This window comes from Bufo bufo, chromosome 6 (genome assembly GCF_905171765.1).
Source record: "Bufo bufo chromosome 6, aBufBuf1.1, whole genome shotgun sequence".
Classification (NCBI taxonomy): domain Eukaryota; kingdom Metazoa; phylum Chordata; class Amphibia; order Anura; family Bufonidae; genus Bufo; species Bufo bufo.
In genome coordinates, this window is record NC_053394.1 from 104,695,769 (window position 1) to 104,717,537 (window position 21,769).

The 21,769-nt window shown below is 42.3% G+C and overlaps 1 protein-coding gene across 6 annotated transcripts in view; it reads left to right on the forward strand.

The window, feature by feature from the left end:
- Positions 1-21,769, forward strand: part of TACC2 (transforming acidic coiled-coil containing protein 2) — a 181,915-nt gene that overhangs the window by 114,117 nt on the left and 46,029 nt on the right. For all 6 annotated transcript variants that reach the window (XM_040438035.1, XM_040438034.1, XM_040438036.1 and 3 more), the window contains exons 8-9: positions 16,703-16,866; positions 20,044-21,232. In XM_040438035.1, coding sequence (XP_040293969.1) covers positions 16,703-16,866; positions 20,044-21,232 — 1,353 coding nt within the window. The remainder of the gene's footprint in view (positions 1-16,702; positions 16,867-20,043; positions 21,233-21,769) is intronic.

Genomic DNA, 21,769 nt, shown 5'->3' on the forward strand with positions numbered 1-21,769 from the left:
AGACCTAGCCTTATACTCGGTTTGATAAGAATTTTTCTATACCCAGTGTTTATGAGCTGTCAGGTGTTTAGAGATAAGCCGTGAGAACAGCAACATAACTACAGTGCCTTGCAAAAGTATTCACCCCCTTGAATTTTTTCGTATTTTGGTACATTACAGCCTTAAGTTCAATGTTTTGTTAATCTAAATTTTATGTGATGGATCAGAACACAATAGTCTAACTTGGTGAAATAATATGAGAAAAATATATAAATAAAAATATTGTTCAGAAATAGAAAACAGAAAATTGTCATGTGCGTATGTATTCACCCCCTTTGTTAGGAAGCCCATAAAAAAAGCTCTGGTGCAACCAATTACCTTCAGAAGTCACATAATTAGTGAAATGATGTCCACCTGTGTGCAATCTAAGTGTCACATGATCTGTCATTACATATACACACCTTTTTTGAAAGGCTCCAGAGACTGCAACACCTAAGCAAGAGGCATCACTAACCAAACACTGCCATGAAGACCAAGGAACTCTCCAAACAAGTAAGGGACAATGTTGTTGAGAAGTACAAGTCAGGGTTAGGTTATAAAAAAATATCCAAATCTTTGATGAGCCCCAGGAGCACCATCAAATCTATCATAACCAAATGGAAAGAACATGTCACAACAGCAAACCTGCCAAGAGACGGCCGCCCACCAAAACTCACGGACCGGGCAAGAAGGGCATTAATCAGAGAGGCAGCACAGGGTCCTAAGGTAACCCTGGAGGAGCTGCAGAGTTCTACAGCAGAGACTGGAGTATCTGTACATAGGACGACAATAAGCCGTACGCTCCATAGAGTTGGGTTTTATGGCAGAGTGGCCAGAAGAAAGCCATTACTTTCAGCAAAAAGCCACGTTTTGAGTTTGCGAAAAGGCATGTGGGAGACTCCCAAAATGTATGGAGGAAGGTGCTCTGGTTTGATGAGACTAAGACCTCATGCACACGACCGTTGTTGTGGTCCACAGTTTTTGCTGCTCGGATGTGTACCCATTCACTTCAATCCGTTGCTCCGTTCCGTGGCCCCGCAAAAAAAATATAGCATGTCCTATTCTTGTCCGTTTTGCAGACAAAAATAGGCATTTCTACAATGGGCCGCCTGTTCCGTTCCGCAAAATTGCGGAAGGCACATGGGCGGCTTCCGTTTTTTTGCGGACCACAAAAAACGGAACGGTCGTGTGCATGAGGCCTAAAATTGAACTTTTTGGCCATTAAAGAAAACGCTATGTCTGGCGCAAACCCAACCCATCACATCACCCAAAGAACACCATCCCCACAGGGAAACGTGGTGGTGGCAGCATCATGCTGTGGGGAGGTTTTTCAGCAGCCGGGACTGGGAAACTGGTCAGAGTTGAGGGAAAGATGGATGGTGCTAAATACAGGGATATTCTTGAGCAAAACCTGTACCACTCTGTGCGTGATTTGAGGCTAGGACGGAGGTTCACCTTCCAGCAGGACAATGACCCAAAACACACGGCTAAAGCAACACTTTAGAACGTTGGAATGGCCTAGTCACAGCCCAGATCTCAATCCAAAATCTGTGGTCAGACTAAGGCTCCATTCAGACGTCCATATGTGTTTTGAGGATCCGCAAAACACGGACACCGGCAATGTGCTTTCCGCATTTTGCGGATCCGCACATTGCCAGAACTATATAGAAAATGCCTTTTCTTGTCCGCAATTGTGGACAAGAATAGGACATGTTCTATATTTTTGCGGAACGGAAGTGCGGACCCGGAAGTGCAGATCCGCAATTCCGGATCCGAGCGGAACAAAGTCTGTCCCCATAGAAATTAATGGGTCCGCAATTCCGTTCCGCAAAATGCGGAACAGAATTGCGGATGTGTGAATGGGGCCTTAGGGTCCATTCACACGTCCGTAATTTGGGTCCGCATTCGTTCCGCAATTTGCGGACCCATTCACTTTCAATGGGGCTGGAACGGATGCAAATCCACATTTCCTGGATCCGCATCAGTTTTTTCCGGATCCGCATCCGTTTTTTCGGGATCCTTTTTTTCCGGATCCGCAATTTCGTTCCTGGAAAAAATAGAACATGTCCTATTCTTGTCCGCAATTGCGGACCAGAAAAGGCATTTTCTATTATAGTGTCTGTGATGTGCGGATCCGCAAAACACTTACGGACGTGTGAATGGACCCTTAAAGTTTACTGTTCACAAGCGCAAACCATCCAACCTGAAGGATCTGGAGCAGTTTTGCAAGGAGGAATGGGCAAAAATCCCTGTGGTAAGATGTGGCAACTGCTCATAGAGACTTATCCAAAGCGACTTGGAGCTGTGATTGCCGCAAAAGGTGGCTCTACAAAGTATTGACTTTAAGGGATGAATAGTTATGCACATTGACTGTTTCTGTTATTTTGTCCTATTTGTTTGCTTCACAATAAAAAAAAATAAAAAAAACATCTTCATAGTTGTGGGCATGTTCTGTAAATTAAATCAAATCCTCAAACAATCCATGTTAATTTCAGGTTGTGAGGCACCAAAATACGAAAAAAAGTCAAGGGGGTGAATACTTTTGCAAGGCACTGTAAGTGTAAAACTAGAAAGTGACAGTCTGCAGATAGACTGAAAGGACCTATGACACTGGATGACCTGTTACATGTGCGCTTGGCCGCTGAAGACATATGTGTTGGTCCCATGTTCATATGTGGCCGCATTACTGAGAAAAATGAACTTTTAATGAGCCTCTAGGAGCAACGGGGGCGTTGCCGTTACTCCTAGAGACTCAGCTCTCTCTGCAACTCCCATGCCTTCTGCACTTTGATTGACTTTAGGAGAAGTCAGAACCAGGTGTGTTCACGTTTACACTGCCTGGTCCTGTCAAAGTGCAGAGGGCACAGAAGTTTCAGAAACACCAAAGCCTCCAGGTGTAACAGCAACGCCCCTGTTGCTCTTAGAAGCTCATTTGCATAAGTTAAAACATCTTTTATTCAGCAATACGGGCACATATGAACATGGGACCAGCACAGATGTCTTCAGCTGCCAAGCGCACATGTAACAGGTCAGCCGGTGTCATAGGTACAAATCTGTTGACAGAGGCCCTTGAAACTCAGCCCTGTAGGACAAAAACTGCAGAACATTTTTAATACAGAAAGACCAATTGAAAAAAATTATTTTTTTAGCCCCAAAAGATTAAAATGCAATCATAAAATAATTGCCCCTGAGGTATTCATGGCCATTAAGGCCCCTTTCACACGGGCGAGATTTCCGCGCGGGTGCAATGAGTGAGTTAAACGCATCACTTGTGCGTTGCGTGAAAATCGCAGCATGCTCCTCTTTGTGCGTTTTTCACGTAACGCAGGCCCCATAGAAATTAATGGTGTTACGTGAAAATCGCAAGCATCCGCAAGCAAGTGCGGATGCGGTGCGATTTTCACGCACGGTTGCTAGGAGACGATCAGGATGGAGACCCGATCATTATTATTTTCCCTTATAACATGGTTATAAGGGAAAATAATAGCATTCTGAATACAGAATGCATAGTAAAACATCGCTGGAGGGGTTAAAAAAAAATTATAATAATTTAACTCACCTTAATCCACTTGATCGCGCAGCCGGCATCTCTTCTGTCTTCTTAGCTGTGTGCAGGAAAAGGACCTGTGGTGACGTCACAAAGATCATGTGGCGGACCATGTAATGACCGGAGTGACGTCACCACAGGTCCTTTTCCTGTACACAGCAAAGAAGACAGAAGAGAAGCCGGGCTGCGCGATCAAGTGGATTAAGGTGAGTTAAATTATTTTTACATTTTTTTTTAACCCCTCCAGCGCTATTGTACTAAGCATTCTGTATTCAGAATGCTATCATTTTCCCTTATAACCATGTTATAAGGGAAAATAATACAATCTACAGAACACCGATCCCAAGGGTTTGGGTACCAAACATGCCAATTTTTCTCACGCGAGTGCAAAACGCATTAAAATGTTTGCACTGGCGCTGAAAAATCGTGCATGTTCCCGCAACGCGCCCGCACCTTTTCCCGCAACGCCCGTGTGAATGAGGCCTAAGGCAATGTTCACTTTGCATTTTTGGTTACTGTTTAAACACATACTCCGGGCCAATGTAAATGTACAATATTTAACTGAATTGGACGGGATGGACTTATGTAGCCTGCTACGCTGGTCCAGCCACTCTTTTTGCAGTATACTAACGATACCTCCCTCTGTCTGACTAATCGGTCCCCATTGACGTGTTTACCGTGTACATCGGAAGCTTTCCAGGCTGAAAGCAGAACAGCAGGTATTTTCAATAATTTTATAGACTTAAAAGGTATTCCAACCACTTCCCTTAGTATAAGCTGCATATGGTTAAACAGAACTCCCATGCTGATCAATCTCTTGGCCTCCATCAGGGTTTGACTGCTCGGCCACAAGGATGATGCGTTGAACTCAACATGTGAACGTGGCAGTGATTGACTACTTTTGGCCATTGGTTCTGCCTACCTGTGTCATATGAGTTCACCCCCTGCAAATCTTTATTACCTGACTTGTCCCTGTGCAGCGGATCCTCAGTTCTAATGTGTACATTATCTGCCAAGAAGGGGCAAGGGGGACAAAGGGGAGGAGAGGTTCATGTCCACTTCCATGTTTTGGGAGTGCTCCCAAAACTTTCAGGATTTTAAGGTCATTTACGAACATATATACGCCACTTTTGTAGAAAATGGTCTAAATGTAAGAGAGCTCGGAAGCTGTCTTTCATTTAGAAACAGCGGTGGATCCGCTAAAGTTATGTAGAGGCCGACGCCTCTTCATAACTTCCGGCAGATCCACCACCAGTGCAGCGCCTTATTAAAACCGGCGTCTAAAATGCCAGTATTAATAAATGTGTCCCTTTATTTTTGTATGTATCTTTGTACCTTCGTCCCATACACCATCCAGAAAGTCATTAGGGTAGGGAGAGCACACTGAAGTGAGACAATTGTTCCCTCGGGCCAGAGACATTTGCAATGATGAGAGCTCTGCTTATCTGATTCATGTTGTAGGTATGTAATTATATAAGTGATGGCGTCATTCATAGACACGTGTACATGTAGCTTGTAACTGCGTGGCTAGATACACGTGGTGTGCACAAAGCTAAAAAGCAGTGTTTTAGACGCCGGTCAAAGTTATGAAGAGGCGCCAGTCTCCATAACTTCGGCGCATCCAGCACCAGTTCTAAATATAAGAAAATGGGTAGAAAATTGTAAATCAGACAGGCCTACTGGCCCGTCCCATTCCCCGCTACGCCCACTTATGAATTACTAACAGTTTGTATTAAAGGTCCAGATGGAGTTTACCAGTTGGGGGTGTGTCCCTTCACAGTCTGACACTAACCAATCACTGCTGCGATAGCCAAGCTGTGCAGGGACACACTCCCAGCTGGTAACACCCATATGTACCTTCACTGCAGATTGCTAGTAATTAATTCTTGAGTTTTAAAAGGAATAATAAAGGATTGGCACATAAGAATTATCATTACATAATAGAGGGGCCTGTTCCAGGGTAATTCGTTGTAAGAAACTGCAAAAGGCTCTCCTGGAACATATTAGGACCTGTTGCAGAAGTTTAGGAGAATAGGGTCAAGCAGCCCCTGAAAGAAACCTCATTTTTATCTTTGCTTCCCCCCCCCATTCCTCTACATAGACCACTGTGCACATGTAAACTATAGTCCTACATATGGCGGCATGGGCAGGCATGATTGCCCCATGGCTGTCCTTTGCTCTGGGAGTGATCTTGATGAATTGCAGATAGTGAAGCCTATACAGCAGTTTCTTGTACAATACTTTACGGGAAGATAACTTTTACGGGACAAGGTTTCAATAACTACCGTATTCGTTTTTTTTGATCAATGTCTATGATGTGCTGTCGTACATTGCTCGTAGTCTGTCTCTTATCGCACTCTCCCACATCACCCACCTCCCGGCCGTTCTCCTTTGCTTTGATATCCCAGCTGCTGTTCCAGGCATGCCTTTTATCATTTTCATTCCAACCAAGTGTCTGCTTTATCCCTTCAGGGTGTCTAATCGGACTCTGCTTAAAGGGTTTATCCAGTTTTTTGTACTTATTTATTTATATGATAGGAAATCAGACAATTTTCTAATATACATGTTTTTAAAATTCTGCATACATACCTTCCTTATATCTGGCAGTTGACCCCTATATGCAGTAGAATGGTATAGTCCATGTATCAGTCCTATGTAATGTGTCCATGGCCTAACTGAAATATGGTATCAGTCATGTGACACCCTACATATCATGTAATTTCTGACATTCAATAAGGAACAGTGTTAGATGAAATACATGTGCTGGGCCGGCACACAGAACACATCCATGTGATAATTAAATAGAACTAGTGTTGGAATAATGATTGTTATTGTGGTTATTATACTAACTACATTACTTTGTGTATTTACTTGTCAGCCTGTCTCTAGGTGCTTTGTAAAAATGGCCGCCTGTCTCTAGGTGATGTTGTCATATTAAAGGGAATGTTTCCTGCTGTTTAAATCACTTTTTTATGTTTAACATATTTTTAGAGAATTTTTGATGATGTTTTTTATTTTTCATGTACTCCATATATTTCAACAAAAAGGATAAAATCCTTCAGTTTTCGCACTGGCCAGTATGTCTAATAATTTTTGCCACTTCTTGGTTTATACAGATCACTTTACTGCAGTTACCAGCTTATCTGTCATTCTAATTCTGCTTGTAATGATATCACCTCTGTGTATAGATAAGACATGATCCAGCATTCACAGCAGGTGATTGTCAAAGCTTATCTATTCTTTCCTTGTACAATGACCTCTGCCCAGGTCACAGAGCATGCCCAGAAAACTCTCCCGTGGAAGTCAATGAGGTCCCGTCCAGACCATTGTGTCTATGGCCCACTGTGTATGTTCTTCTGTCTAATACCCTACTATCCCCCGGTCAGTTAACTGAAAGCCAGGTCTCATGATACTTGTGAGGGTCACATGACGGCTCACATGCCTCGCGCCATGTTTAGTCCTATCCAGCTCTCCTATGGATGCATTTTACAGGACGTTGGGGCGTACCATTTTTCTTTCTTTAGGGAGAGGCTACTAAATGGATATAATAAAGGTCTGTGAGCAAAATTTTAAGTAGATATATAGGTACTGTATATAAGAAAATTCTTCAACATTCTATTCTCTAAATAAATATAATAATTAAAACAGGAATACCCTTTAATTTGTATTCTAAATGTATGTTTATTAATGGTAAAATAATGTGCTATCCAAGATTATATCTTGAATATTTTATCTAACAGGTGTCTGTGTTCCTATCTAACAGGTGTGTTTTTCCTGTCTCCTGCTGCTACGTCTGTGTGTATGTCCAAACTTCTTTATATTATATTCATCTTTGGGGTTGTTTCTTTATTGTACTAAACAATATCCCCAAAATTTGGTTGGAGTCCTGTTTTTTTTTGCAGATGCAGAGTTTCAAATCCCCTACAGAGACATTAAAGCATAATGTTCTGTCTGCTTTAGTCCTCACTAGAGAAACATTAGTCACTTTCGGTATACTGTCTTATCATTGAATGCCATGTGTATATCTAACTGTACACAGTTCCTCCTGTGCTCCCTCTAGTGGTGACTTCATACAGACAGAATCCCATTAGCTGCCTCTCGGAGTAGGGAATTTGTAGTATCATAAATACAGTACAATAAAATATATGTCCTTTGGTACGTTTCTTCCGAGATAAGGGGCACAATATGACCCGTTTTTAAAAAAACTAATGAAAAACTAACACAAAAGAGTTTTGTTCCAAAGCTAGTCATCTTGCACCACTCATCTCAGGATGTGTCGTACCAAGAGGAAAGCTATGGAAGGACACATCATGATGGAGCTAGGAGCACTATCAAGGTGCATTCAGAGATTTATCAGCACAAAGTTTAGAAACTGTTTAGACTGAAAGAAACTAAAACGGTATCCAAGGGTAGACATTCACCTTAACGATGACCATTCCCATCTCAGACAATGGGGGCATATCGCTAGGATATGCCCCCCATTGTCTGATAGGTGCGGGTCCCACCGCTGGGACCCACACCTATATCGAGAATGGAGCAGGGAGCGCTGTGGCTGGAGGACCCCAGATTTCCCGGGGTCCGTCCACCACCAAGCGCTAATCCCCGCCTCTCCTATAGAAGTGAATGGGAGCGTGCCGTGCATGCGCGGCCCATGCTCCTATTCATTTCTATAGGGCAGACGGCAATAGCTGAGCCAGTGCTCGGCTATTTTTGGCGGTCCCATAGAAATGAATCGATGGCGTCTGCGCATGCGCAGTGCGCTCTCCTTCACTTTCAGGGCTCCGTTTTCAATATAGGTGCAGGTCCCACCGCTATAAGACAATGGGGGCATATCCTAGCGATATGCACCCATTGTCTGAGATGAGAAAACCCCTTTAAAGGGATTGTCCTGTGCTATTTATCATTTAAAGGGGATGTTCCACAACTACAGGGGTTGTCTGTTGGGCAAAAAAAATAATAGTCACAGATGGAAAATGTGATAAAACAATAAAATAAGTATTACTTACCCATTTATTCCCCTGCTGTTACAGTGTGACTGCTATGTTCCTCCCCATCATTCCCTTATGTGCCTGCATAACCATGTGACCGATGCAGCCATGCACTGGCTTCAGTGGTATATGGAATGAAACTGAGTAAACAGAGACTGAGGCTGGAATGGCAAGAATACATTTCTTTTTTTATCGTATTCCCCTGCCCTTGACAATTTTACCCAACTTGGACAACCCCTTTAAATATTACATTTATTTTTATTAGATTAAGCAAAATATAGAGGGGGGGGGGGGGCGTTTATAAAGAACAACGTTTCATGAGCTGGTCTTAATCTATAGCCCATGGGCATCAGGTCTGCCACAATTATTAAGAGGAACAGGTCTCTCAATAATTTTGGCACACCTGTGCAGGTCTGTGTGCCAGAACTTAAATTTACAACAACAGGGGAGCTGGTATAGATTGCAGGTATAATCTGCGCCAGTTTCTCTGAGTAGATTATAATAAATGTGTTGGGCTGGCTATTCCTGCCCACACGACTTTTTTGATGTTAGAATTGGGATTGCGGAATGATAAATGCCCCCCCCCCCCCTTTTGAATCCAGTCTAGATATTGGGTAGACATTCTGAGAAGGAAGGAAAAAAGCACCTGGGGTGGGGCATATAGAGAGAAACCTGTGAATCAAGCCAAATTGGGCAGAGAGAAGCTGGAAGGAAGCCACCCAGCAGAGTCAGCCACCCAGCAGAGTCAGCCACCCAGCAGAGTCAGCAGGCTCTTCTCCCTTTGCCAGACTCATTCTTAGGTTTCATCATCAATGTGGAGCCTGTCAGTATTTGATGCTGCCTGTGGTTAGGACAACATGAATCTACTGACAGGTTCCCTTTGAACTTTATTTACATCCAGAGCATGGGTGGACATCAATGTGTGAAAACTCTGTATGGGCTCCTTGATTGTACATAGGGTATGTCCACCCTATACATATTTGTGATAATACAGAAGCTAACCCGACTGAAACTCATTTCTAATGTCATAGAAGCTGACAGTCCATTTTTACTGACTGGAATTCAATTGTGACACTTTTGACCTCACGCAGACTCATTTGTGATGTCACAACAGCTTACCTGACTGAAACCCACTTGTGATGTCACAACAGCTTACCTGACTGTAACCCACTTGTGATGTCACAACAGCTTAGGCTCATTTCACATCACCGTTTCTCCTTTCCGTTCTCCGGCTCTGTTGAGGAGCAGGAGAACGGAAAAGACAGATTCTGCAGATAACTGAGCGTAACGGAGCCTAAAGACCCCATAGACTATAATGGGGTCCGTTTGGTGTCCGCTCAGAATATGATTTTTGAGCGGAGACGAAAGTCCTGCATGCAGGACTTTCGTCTCCGCTCAAAAATCATATTCTGAGCGGACACCGAACGGACCCCATTATAGTCTATGGGGTCTTTAGGCTCCGTTACGCTCAGTTAGGTCTCAGTTTATCTGCAGAATCCATCCTTTCCGCTCTCCTGCTCCTCAACGGAGCCGGAGAACGGAAAGGAGAAACGGTTATGTGAAAAGAGCCTTATATAACTGAAACCCACTTGTGAGGTCACAGCATCTTACCTGACTTTTGATGTCAAAATAACTTACCTGACTGAAACCCACTTGTGATGTCACAGTGGCTTACAAACAGAACCCCAACTATGATGTCACAACAGCTTACCTGAGAGAACTCCACTTATTATGTCACAGCAGCTTAACTGACTGAAACCCACTTGTGATGTCACAGTAGCTTACCTGACTGAAACCCACTTGTGATGTCACGGTAGCTTACCTGACTGAAACCCACTTGTGATGTCACAGTAGCTTACCTGACTGAAACCCACTTGTGATGTCACAACAGCTTACATTGACTAAAACCCACATTTGATTTCACCTCAGCTTACTTGACTGAAGCCCACTTGTGATGTCACAGAAGCTTACATGACGGAAGCCCACTTGTGATGTCACAATATCCTATTGGAACCCGTCCAATGATGTCTCAACAAACTGCCTGGCAGAAAAAAAATTGTGATGTCATAACTGCTTAGTAACTCTGTGCACCCTTGGTCCTTCTACTTTCTCTGCCGGACGCTCCCTCTCCTTCTTGGTTTACAGGGCCAGGTACTTTTTCTCCAGAATGAAGCAATGGATTGCACAAGATATAATGCCTGGCTGAACGTGAATTTCCTTGTGACAGACTCCATTTAAGGAGTTTTTAAAAAAATTTCATAAACTGTCAGAAATAACAAAGAAGCTATACTTATCTCCACTGATCCCCACCACTGCTGTGGTCCCCGCTGCTCTCCACTTCCTGTGCTGGTTTGACGACCCATGAAAAGCCTGCTCAGCCAAACATTGGCTTTAGTGGAGACCTACCTCAGCCTGTGACAGGCTGAACTGACTTTTTCTGGCATTTCCAGTGTATCATATAAGGACAGGAAGTGGATAGCAGTGTCAGAACAGCATTAGTGGAGGATCGATGGAGGTGGGTAATGCTTCTTTGTTAGGTATAACAGTTTCTAACCATTTTTTTTTATAATATTTTCCCTCAAAACCCATTTAACATGTTGGCAGACAGGGATTTCATGCTGTAAGACAGCTGAAGCTAGGAGCCTGAAATTTTCTTTGATGATTGTCACTTCTCTCACACAATGGTTAATGACATGGGATGTATTAATCCTCATCTTGTACTCTATGAATGTAGGTCTTTGTAACGATACATCATGGGGCCATATTTAGGACCATAAAAATGCATTTAGTAATTCTTCAATCAATGCTGATTACAAACATTTATGCAGGCAAAGCCACAAAGTGGACTTAGTCCTTGCATGTCTATGACTATCACTAACCACTATGACTAATATTCTTCTGCAGGGGGTTAACACAACAAATTTGTGTTACCAGCTGCCTGTTAACTAGATATTGTAATAAAGATGGGTCTTATCTAGAGGATGCATATTCTGTAAGCGATGACAGTGCTGTACAGTGCAGTGTTATTTCTGCTACGATTATAATGAATGAGACAGTCACTGACATTTTGAATTATCTATGTATATACACAGTGGTGTTTGAAAGTTTCTCAACCTTTCAGAATTTTTTATATGATAAAGATAACCAAATTAAGCAAATTAGTCAATAATATTAGACCTGGTAATTTATTTATCCAATATCACGTCACGTCTAGCAAAAATATGTGAACTTTTAGGATTACCAGATAATTTGAAGAGTAAATTAGAGCCAGGTGTTTTCAATAAATGGTATGAACTTTCAATGACCTTTCTCACATTAGCTAATGTTAACGTTCATGAGTCCACCAACAGGAGTACACTGAAAAACAATAGAGTGCGTGGCAGGATTGCAAGGAGAAGACGCTGCTCTCCAAAAAGAACATTGCTGCCCGTCTGCAGTTTGTTAAAGATCACTTGGACAAGTCAGAAGGCTATTGGACTGATGTTTTGTGGACAGATGAGACCAAAAGGGAACTTTTTGGTTTAAATTAGAAGAGTTATGTTTGGAGAAAGGAAAACACTGCATTCCCGCATAAAAACCTCTTACCATCTGTGAAACATGGTAGTGGCAGTATCATGGTTTAGGCATATTGCTGCATTTGGGCCAGGATGGCTTGCCATCATTGATGAAACAATTATTCTACCAGCAAATTCTAAAGGAAAATGTCAGGACATCTGTCCATGAGCTGAAGGACCCTAAGCCCAGACTTTATTCTACAAAACAATGGTTAAAAAAATAATAAAGGCAAAGTTTTGGAATGGCCAACTCAAAGTCCTGACCTTATTCCAATAGAAATGTTGTGGAAGGACCTGAAGCGAGCAGTTCATGGGAGGAAACCCAGCAACGTAACAGTTGAAGCTGTTTTGTACACAAGAATGGGCTAAAATTCCTCCAAGCTGATGTGCAGTACTAATCAACAATTATTGGAAACATTTAGTTGCAGTTACTGCTGCATAAGTGGGTCACAACAGATACAGAAAGCAAAGGTTCACATACTTTTCATGTTCACAAACACTTGATATTTTTGACTCATTTGTTTGACTTGGTTCTCTTTTCCTATTTGTGAGATAATCCAATGTAGGTTAGATTATGCAGAAATATATTAAATTGCAACGTAAACATGCTTTCAAAAATAGAAGTGTTAATAGTTTATTTTTATCAATTAACAAAATGTAAAGTGAACGAACAAAAGAGAAATCTCAATCCAATCAATATTTGGTGTGACCACCCTTTGCCTTCAAAACAGCATCAGTTCTTCTAGGTATACTTGTACACAGTTTTTGAAGGAACTCTACAGGGAAGTTGTTCCAAACATCTTGGAGAACTAACCACAGATCTTCTGTGGATGTAGGCTTGCTCAAATCCTTCTGTCTCTTCATGTAATCCCAGACAGGCTGGATAATGTTGAGATCAGGGCTCCTTGGGTCCCAAATAATCACTTCCAGGACTTTTTGTTTTTCTTTATGCTGAAGCTAGGTTTTAATAACATTAGTTGTATGTTTGGGGTCGTTGTTCTGCTGCAGAATAAATTTAGAGCCAATCAGTTGCCTCCCTGATGGTACTGCATGATATATACATATCTGCTTGTATTTCTCCCTGGCAAGCATATGGATTTCTGCAAGCCCCATTCAGGTGAATAGGACAGTCAGCAAACCTTTGTGAAGCAAATCTTCCATGTGTGAAGTCACCCTAATTGTGTTGTAGAGGAGGGCTGACAACATTCCCCTCCATACCATACATTGCATTATGCTGGGTCACAATACATTCACATCTACTTCGTAATGTGTCTGGTATTAGTTACCTTTATGTTCCTGCACACTTTTAGCCTCTTGCTTGTGTACCTGAGGATAATTCCTGTAACTGTACATTACTGCTATGTCTAGTGATGGCTCGCCTCAGCTACCTTCTCTTTACTGCCGCCATATAGACATTTAATTGGCTTTCTGTGTTGCTATTTCTTGATTGTGGAAGCTTTTTACTAAAGCGTCTTCTTAGCTTCTTACCTGCAGGAGATTAATCTTCATTAACACATGTACATTCCCTTAAAGGGGAACTAAAGCCAGAATCCAAACACAAAAAAAGAACAACCAACAGAACATACTGTAACATAATCTCCTATGTGTTGTTATATTGTCAGATATCACAATTGCAGACCATGAAAAATAAACTAGAAAAGCAATGTGCTGTTCTCTCAGGCTGCAGTCATGTCTACTATCCCTTCTTCTTCCCCTCTCATGCTAGTGCATGTAAGCCAGGAAGTGTTGGAGGTGGGGGCCAGGTTTAGTGTGAATTATTTTTTTCTACACGGCGAGTGTTGCCATTTAGTTGGAAGGAATCTTCTAGTGACTAATATAGTACAAAATAGATTTGGTTGCAACCATGTGGAGTTGTAATAGACTGCAGAATACTAAATCTCCCCAATCCTAAATAGTGCCATAGTGAGGCAATTTTGCCTTTCAGGATCCTGTGAAAGCTTGGTTACCACTATTTGGAGCTTGTAATAAACCACAGAATACTAAATCTATTCTCCAAGATAAATCCCCCTCCCACTCAAATACATACAAATTTAACCTAGACAATGGTTTGTAGCGACAGTCGGTGAGAGAAAATGCCTGTTTAGATATATTAAACGGCTTTAGGCAGATGTAATACAGTGGCATCTTCTGAAGATGCTAGAAAAATGGACTTGTCAGGCGCTGCTGAAGATGAAGAGTTGTGGTGCATGTTCTTTAAAAAAAAAAAAAGGACAGAACTACAATTTCCAGCATGTCCAGACTGTAATTATGGGGCATCAGTGGACATTATAAGGAGAGGGGTAAAGGAGGACAGAACTACAACTCCATCCATGTCCAGACTGTTATTATGGAGCATCAGTGGGCATTACATGGAGATGGATATGAGTAGAGCACTGAAACTCCAAACATGACCAGACTTATTATGGGGCACTAGTGGCTATTATAAGGAGAGGGATATGAGGGCAGAACTACAACTCCCAGGATTTCTAGGATGGTATTATGGACTATCAGAGTTCATCTTTAACTTCATGGTAAAGCCACACAAACCCGGTTTGTAGACACATTTTATTTATTCCAAGCTGTGGACCTTGCTGCCTCTATTCATGCAGTGATGTTGTCTCAACTTGTAAAGTGCTGATTTCATCAGATTTTTATGTGTATTGTAAGCACATAGTAGCTGTAAAATCCAGAGTGGTGCCTCCAAATATATCATTGATACTTTAAACTAGTCAGTAAAACCAACAAATGCTAGCAGGAAAGGGAGCAGTGTGCCAGAGAAATGTTGCTGCCATGATGGGACATGTAGTGTAAATCTGGGATTAGGAGTCCAGTGGGCGGTCCTACTTAGTCCTTCACGGCTGTTTCTATATGCCATTTCCCACAAAACTACTACAGAATCTTTTTCCATAAAACTATACAAATCTATTCGGTTCCCCCTGGTTTATAATATTAGGCCTGCAAGATCCATTAGGTCCATGTGAACTTGCCCATTGACTATAATGTGCCAGTGTCCAGTCTGGGTGGTGTCCAATTCAGGGTGGTGTCTTCTGCTGTTGGTCTACAATACCTACGATGGATAGAAACACCTGACACCACTCTGTCTTTAGGATATTACATACCGATGTCGTAAAATCTGAAAACCTTCACATTTGTTTAACCATCTCTCTATACATGTGTTATCTTGTAGTCTCCTTGAGGCTATTATTGAAGTTCTGAAAATTAATTTGATGGCATTGTAGCGAATATCAACTATGTGAAGCTTTTAGTTCAAGTAAGGTTGTAAGGTGCGCTGCTGAATTTGCCATCACTTCAGAATCCCAATCTATAAGAACGTAGAGAACATACAAAATGGAGTATGGATATAGGCATGATCTGTACTTATCACTTCTAGGCACTCTCTCAAATGTATGCTCGTAAACAGAATGCTATATATGACACTCTTGATCTTGAAGTCAAATTGACCTATGTAACAAATAATACATATGTTCATCAAATAATTTCATACAAATGTATTATGAATTCATGAAATATGCATCAATTAAACCCTTATTCTGAGCCTAATTACCACAATCCAATGATTAGATCTGAAAAAGTTTCAGATCAGCCTTTATTTTATATTGAATCAGACCTCCTTTAAAGGCTTATTTCCCCCTTAGTAAAAGCATGTAGCTAAAATATGGCATCATGTTATCAGTGGGGTACTGACCCCAGCAACCCCCATTGATCCTGAGACTGAATGGGCCGCACTGCTAGCTTACAAGTGAGCTATCAAGTGAATGTGGATGTCCTACAGTTCCCTGCACAGCTCGTGGCCGGGGGAGGCCTAAGAAGGGGATGCAGTGCTAAAACAGCACTGCAGATCCTTCATTCTAAGGATTGGTGCGGATCGCAGAGGTCGAAGCCCACCAGTTTTAAAGCTGTCAATATGCCATCACTTTACAAAATTGGAATAACCCTTTAATAGTTTGCAGAATCATTCAAAATGGTGTGTTTTGTTGACTGATATACAGGAATTAAGTTTCTCCTTGTAGAGACCACTAAGTTAGCTTAAGGAGTCTTATAGACCAGGCAATGCTTTCTGTAGAAAAAGACCTATAAGACTCCTTATGTCAACTTGGTGGTGTCTACAAGGAGCAATTGAATTACCCCAGAATCACGTCAAAGGACTCTCACTCGGCCAAATCAGTAAACTGCACCGCACTGACGTTAGGAAGAAACCCTGAAAATGTCTGCGTATGGGTGTCTTTTCCTTATGGAAGAGATTCTAGTTTTGGCTTATATCCCAAGTTATTGTTCCAAGACCTGTTTTAAGGGGCCAGACAGTGACTCATAGACGTAGCCATGCAATAGGTGGAACTAGAGTGCAAACATTTGTCCTCTTTGATAAAAGGTTATTTTCATTTATTGACTGATGAAATCACTTCATGTTCCTGAGCATTAAGTACTGTGTTTGAGAATTGCCCTCTCTAATGTTGCCTTCAAAGTTCCTCCTCAATTTTTCAGTATTTTCCTCTTAGTCTTAAGTTCACGAAAAGTGCAATGTATGAAATGCACTTCACATTTTGTAAAATATTGTTCTCTTTTACTGTGTACAGGAGCTCAGATTCTGAAGAAGCTTTTGAGACCCCAGAATCAACAACCCCAGTAAAGTCCGTACCTCCCATCCCTATCCCTGTCCTTCCAGAGGTTCAAGAGCAGCAACCACAGCAACGTCAAGAAGAAGAGACTCCTTACCTTCCACCCAAGCCAGAAGAACCAGGTAAATCTGAAACTAAAAAAGAATCATCTCTTCAAAGTAAAGCGATAAACTATGATGATTGGCAGGTGTTGGCTGAACTTCCCTATACGCAGGAATCGATGGCTCGGCCAAACGTACATGTATTCTGAATGTGGAGTAAGCTCCTTGGGTGGTGTCTTATCCTTCTGAGAACGAAATCCAACTGTCCAGTCTTTAAAGGGAACCTGTCATCAACTTTATGCTGACCGTACTGAGGGCAGTATAAAGTAGTGACAGAAATCCTGATTTCAGCGGTGTGTCACACATCAGCTAAAAGTAAGTGGTTGCTGAGAACCAGCATTATAATTATTGCAGCCCAGGCCTTGAAAAGAGTCACGGCCACCTGAGAAGAGTCATGGTTATTCATGAATTCATGCTCTCCTTGTCTTCTACCTAGTTTTCTCCCTTTCTCTCTAGGAGAGAACTGCCAATCATCAGCAGATGGGCGGGGAGAGCAGGAATTCATGTATAACCATGACTCTTCTCAGGTAGATTTGACTCTTTTCAAGGCCTGGGCTGCAATGATTAAGATGCTGGTTCTCGACAACCACTTACTTTTAGGTGATGTGTGACACACCGCTGAAATCAGCATTTCTGTCACTATTTTATGCTGCCCTCAGTGAGGTCAGCATAAAGTTGATGACAGGTTCCCTTTAACACCCCAAACATTTGCCATCAGAGGAGAGTCAGGAGGCCCCCATAAACATTAGATGGTTGGCTGGGCCAATCGAAATTGGGGGTTTGGCATGTATTAATCTAATGAGTATGGCTAGCTTCACGTAACTCTTATTTTAAAGATGTTTAAAATCATAAGGTTATTTACAGTCAGGTCCATAAATATTGGGACATTGACACAATTGTAACATTTTTGGCTCTATACACCACTACAATGGATTTGAAATGGAACGAACAAGATGTGCTTTAACTGCAGACTGTCAGCTTTAATTTGAGGGTATTTATATACAAATCAGGTGAACGGTGTAGGAATTACAACAGTTTGCATATGTGCCTCCCACTTGTTAAGAGACCAAAAGTAATGGGACAGTTGGCTTCTCAGCTGTTCCATGGCCAGGTGTGTGTTATTCCCTCATTATCCCAATTACAATGAGCAGATAAAAGGTCCACAGTTCATTTCAAGTGTGCTATTTGCATTTAGAATCTGTTGCTGTCAACTCTCAAGATGAGATCCAAAGAGCTGTCACTATCAGTGAAGCAAGCCATCATTAGGCTGAAAAAACAAAACAAACCTATCAGAGAGATAGCAAAAACATTAAGTGTGGCCAAAACAACTGTTTGGAACATTCTTAAAGGGAGTCTGTCACCAGCATTTCACTTTTTTTAACCCTTCCCACAGCTCCCTAGCATGCTTACAGTTAATAAAAAAAGTTACCTCTGGCATCAATCCTGGACTTATAGAACCCTCGAAAATGATCTTTATAAGATATGCAAATGAGGGCTCGCAAGTGCCCAGGGGCGGCGTTACTCTCTTAGGTGCCCTGCTTGCTCAGCCTTCTCATTGTGTCCCCCCGCCCCTTCCTACCCTCTGCCCGCCCATCCTTTCCCTCTGACCGCCTTTGTACTAACTTGTTATTCTGCCGACATCCCGCGCCTGCGCACTCGGCGTCATTAGCTGGCGCATGCGCAATAGTTACTGTGATGCCGTACAAGGAATGGGCATCGCAGTGCGCATGCGCCGGCCAAAGGAATGAGTGCGCAGGCGCGGGATATCGGCAGAATAACAAGTTAGTACAAAGGCGGTCAGAGGGAAAGGATGGGCGGGCAGAGGGTAGGAAGGGGCGGGGGACGCAATGAGAAGGCTGAGCAAGCAGGGCACCTAAGAGAGTAACGCCGCCCCTGGGCACTTGCGAGCCCTCATTTGCATATCTTATAAAGATCGTTTTCGAGGGTTCTATAAGTCCAGGATTAATGCCAGCGGTAACGTTTTTATTAACTGTAAGCATGCTAGGGAGCTGTGGGAAGGGTTAAAAAAGTGAAATGCTGGTGACAGACTCCCTTTAAACATAAGGAACGCACCGGTGAGCTCAGCAACACCAAAGACCCGGAAGACCACGGAAAACAACTGTGGTGGATGACCAAAGAATTCTTTCCCTGGTGAAGAAAACACCCTTCACAACAGTTGGCCAGATCAAGAACACTCTCCAGGAGGTAGGTGTATGTGTGTCAAAGTCAACAATCAAGAGAAGACTTTACCAGAGTGATACAGTTCTGGAACAACATCCTATGGACAGATGAGACCAAGATCAACTTGTACCAGAGTGATGGGAAGAGAAGAGTATGGGGAAGGAAAGGAACTGCTTATAATCCTAAGCATACCACCTCATCAGTGAAGCATGGGGATGGTAGTGTCATGGCGTGGGTATGTATGGCTGCCAATGGAACTGGTTCTCTTGTATTTATTGATGATGTGACTGCTGACAAAAGCAGCAGGATGAATTCTGAAGTGTTTCGGGGCAATATTATCTGCTCATAATTAGACAAATGCTTCAGAACTCATTGGACGGCGCTTCACAGTGCAGATGGACAATGAACCAAAGCATACTGCAAAAGCAACTGAAGAGTTTTTTAAGGGAAAGAAGTGGAATGTTATGCAATGGCTAAGTCAATCACCTGGCCTGAATCCTATTGAGCATGTATTTCACTTGCTGAAGACAAAACTGAAGGGAAAATGCCCCAAGAACAAGCAGGAACTGAAGACAGTTGCAGTAGAGGCCTGGCAGAGCATCACCAGGGATGAAACCCAGAGTCTGGTGATGTCTATGCGTTCCAGACTTCAGGCTGTAATTGACTGTAAAGGATTTGCAACCAAGTATTAAAAAAGTGAAAGTTTGATTTATGATTATTATTATGTCCCATTACTTTTGGTTCCTTAACAAGTGGGAGGCACATATGCAAACTGTTGTAATTCCTACACCCCCTGATTTATCTGTAAATACCCTCAAATTAAAGCTGACAGTCTGCAGTTAAAGCACATCTTGTTTGTTTCATTCCAAATCCATTGTGTTAGTGTATAGAGCCAAAAATGTTAAAATTGTGTTGATGTCCCAATATTTATGGACCTGGCTGTAAGTGGGTCATAAATAAAGTGTTTTCATTAGACTATGACATTAAAACAATGAGTTTTATACTTTTCTTTTTCAGATTTGGCTCCTAATTTGGGAGGCACAGAAGCCAGTGACGTTACTGCACCTGAGAACTTTACGGATTCTCCTTTTCGCCAACCATCTAGATCATTTTCTGTGGTTTTTGATGAAGATAAACCTATAGCAAGTAGTGGAACATACAACTTAGAGTTAGCTGCTGTTGAGTCTCCAGAAGTCATTCCTCCTTCCTCAAAAGACGCCACCAAAACTCGCCGAAAATCCACAGACTCAGTTCCTCTTAACCGCAATACCCTGTCTAGATCTCTCAGCTTGCAAGCTGCTGACTTTCAACTTGAAGACTTGCCTAACAGTCAAGGAGGATCTGGTAGTGCTTGTAGCACTCTGCGTAGGACAAAGAAGGCACGGCCAGCCTCACTGAAAAAGAAGGCTGGAAGTACAAAGAAACAAGAAGCTGTTACCATCAATGACTCTAAAGATACAAGTAAAGAATTATCAGGAGAGTCACAGGAAGTAGAAGTGGATAGAGATTTGCAGGTGGAACTTGCTCCATCCCCTCCTCATGAACCTTCTGAAACAGATGCCGAATTGCCAGTAGGTGTTAAAGAGGAAAGTTCACCTCCCCAAGCCTCAGATTTGTCCCAGGCAGATTCCCAGTTTAGTGAACTTACAAGTTCTCCTGTTCAGATCAACCAAACACAAGCAACAGGAAGGTTGTCACCACCAATACCTACTCATCAAAAATTCGAAGTGGCCCCCAGTGGCCCTGAAATATCAGAAAACCTTGCAGTGATCGGGCAGTCAGTGAGGCTGGAGTTCGATTACTCTGAAGAGTCGCACGAGGGTCAGCCTCCCTCAAGAAAAGGCAGGAAACCCGCAGGCAAAATGCCATTGCGGAAACCTAAGCCCAAAAAGACTGTTGAAAAGCCTGATGCTCCTCCTGGAGCCCCTAGTCCTATACCAAATGATCCTGAGGATATGCCCATTGGCAAAGGATCTTATACCTACAATTTGGATCAGTGGGATGATCCAAATTTTAACCCCTTCTCTTCCAGTGGGAAAACGCATGACTCACCCCTATCTGCGCAAGAAACTCTTCCTGAACTACCCAATCCCACCGTTGAAAGATCAGAGTCCCCTGCTAAAACACCAGCTTCTTTTGAAATAAGTGCTGAGCAGAACGGAGAAAGCATCAAGCCATCCAAGAAGAAGAAGACTCCACTAAAAACGTAAGTGATGAATGGATTTTCCTGCTAGAGACAAAAGTGGTTGCAAAAGTGGGCCTTCCTGTAGGGTATCTCCTCTGGATCAGAAACTGGGAGTTATATAATATGACCATCTAGACACTTTGCGGGAGAATGATATAGTAGTTGAATCATTGCATTAATCTTGAAGCACTTCCACACAATATTTCAGTCTCCCCTAGAATCCTATACCGGTCATATGGTTACTATGCTCTCTTATGCAGTTGTAGAGTGTGGCAAGGCTGAAGAACTTTTATCACCTTTTATAGTGTTTTTAGGGAATACAAAGCAATTTTGGCATTTTTAACATTTGCGCCATCACAGAAGCATAATAGTATGGTACTGGGGGCGTTTACTACCTTCCCACCAAAACATACTATTACCGCTACACATAAAAAAAAATGAAAATGGTGATTTTTGTAACCATTTTTCATGTCAATACCTTTATATAAAGTATAAATATAAATGCTATTACCAGCAACTCAGGCAAGATGGCTGCCCCCATGATTATTTACAAAAATA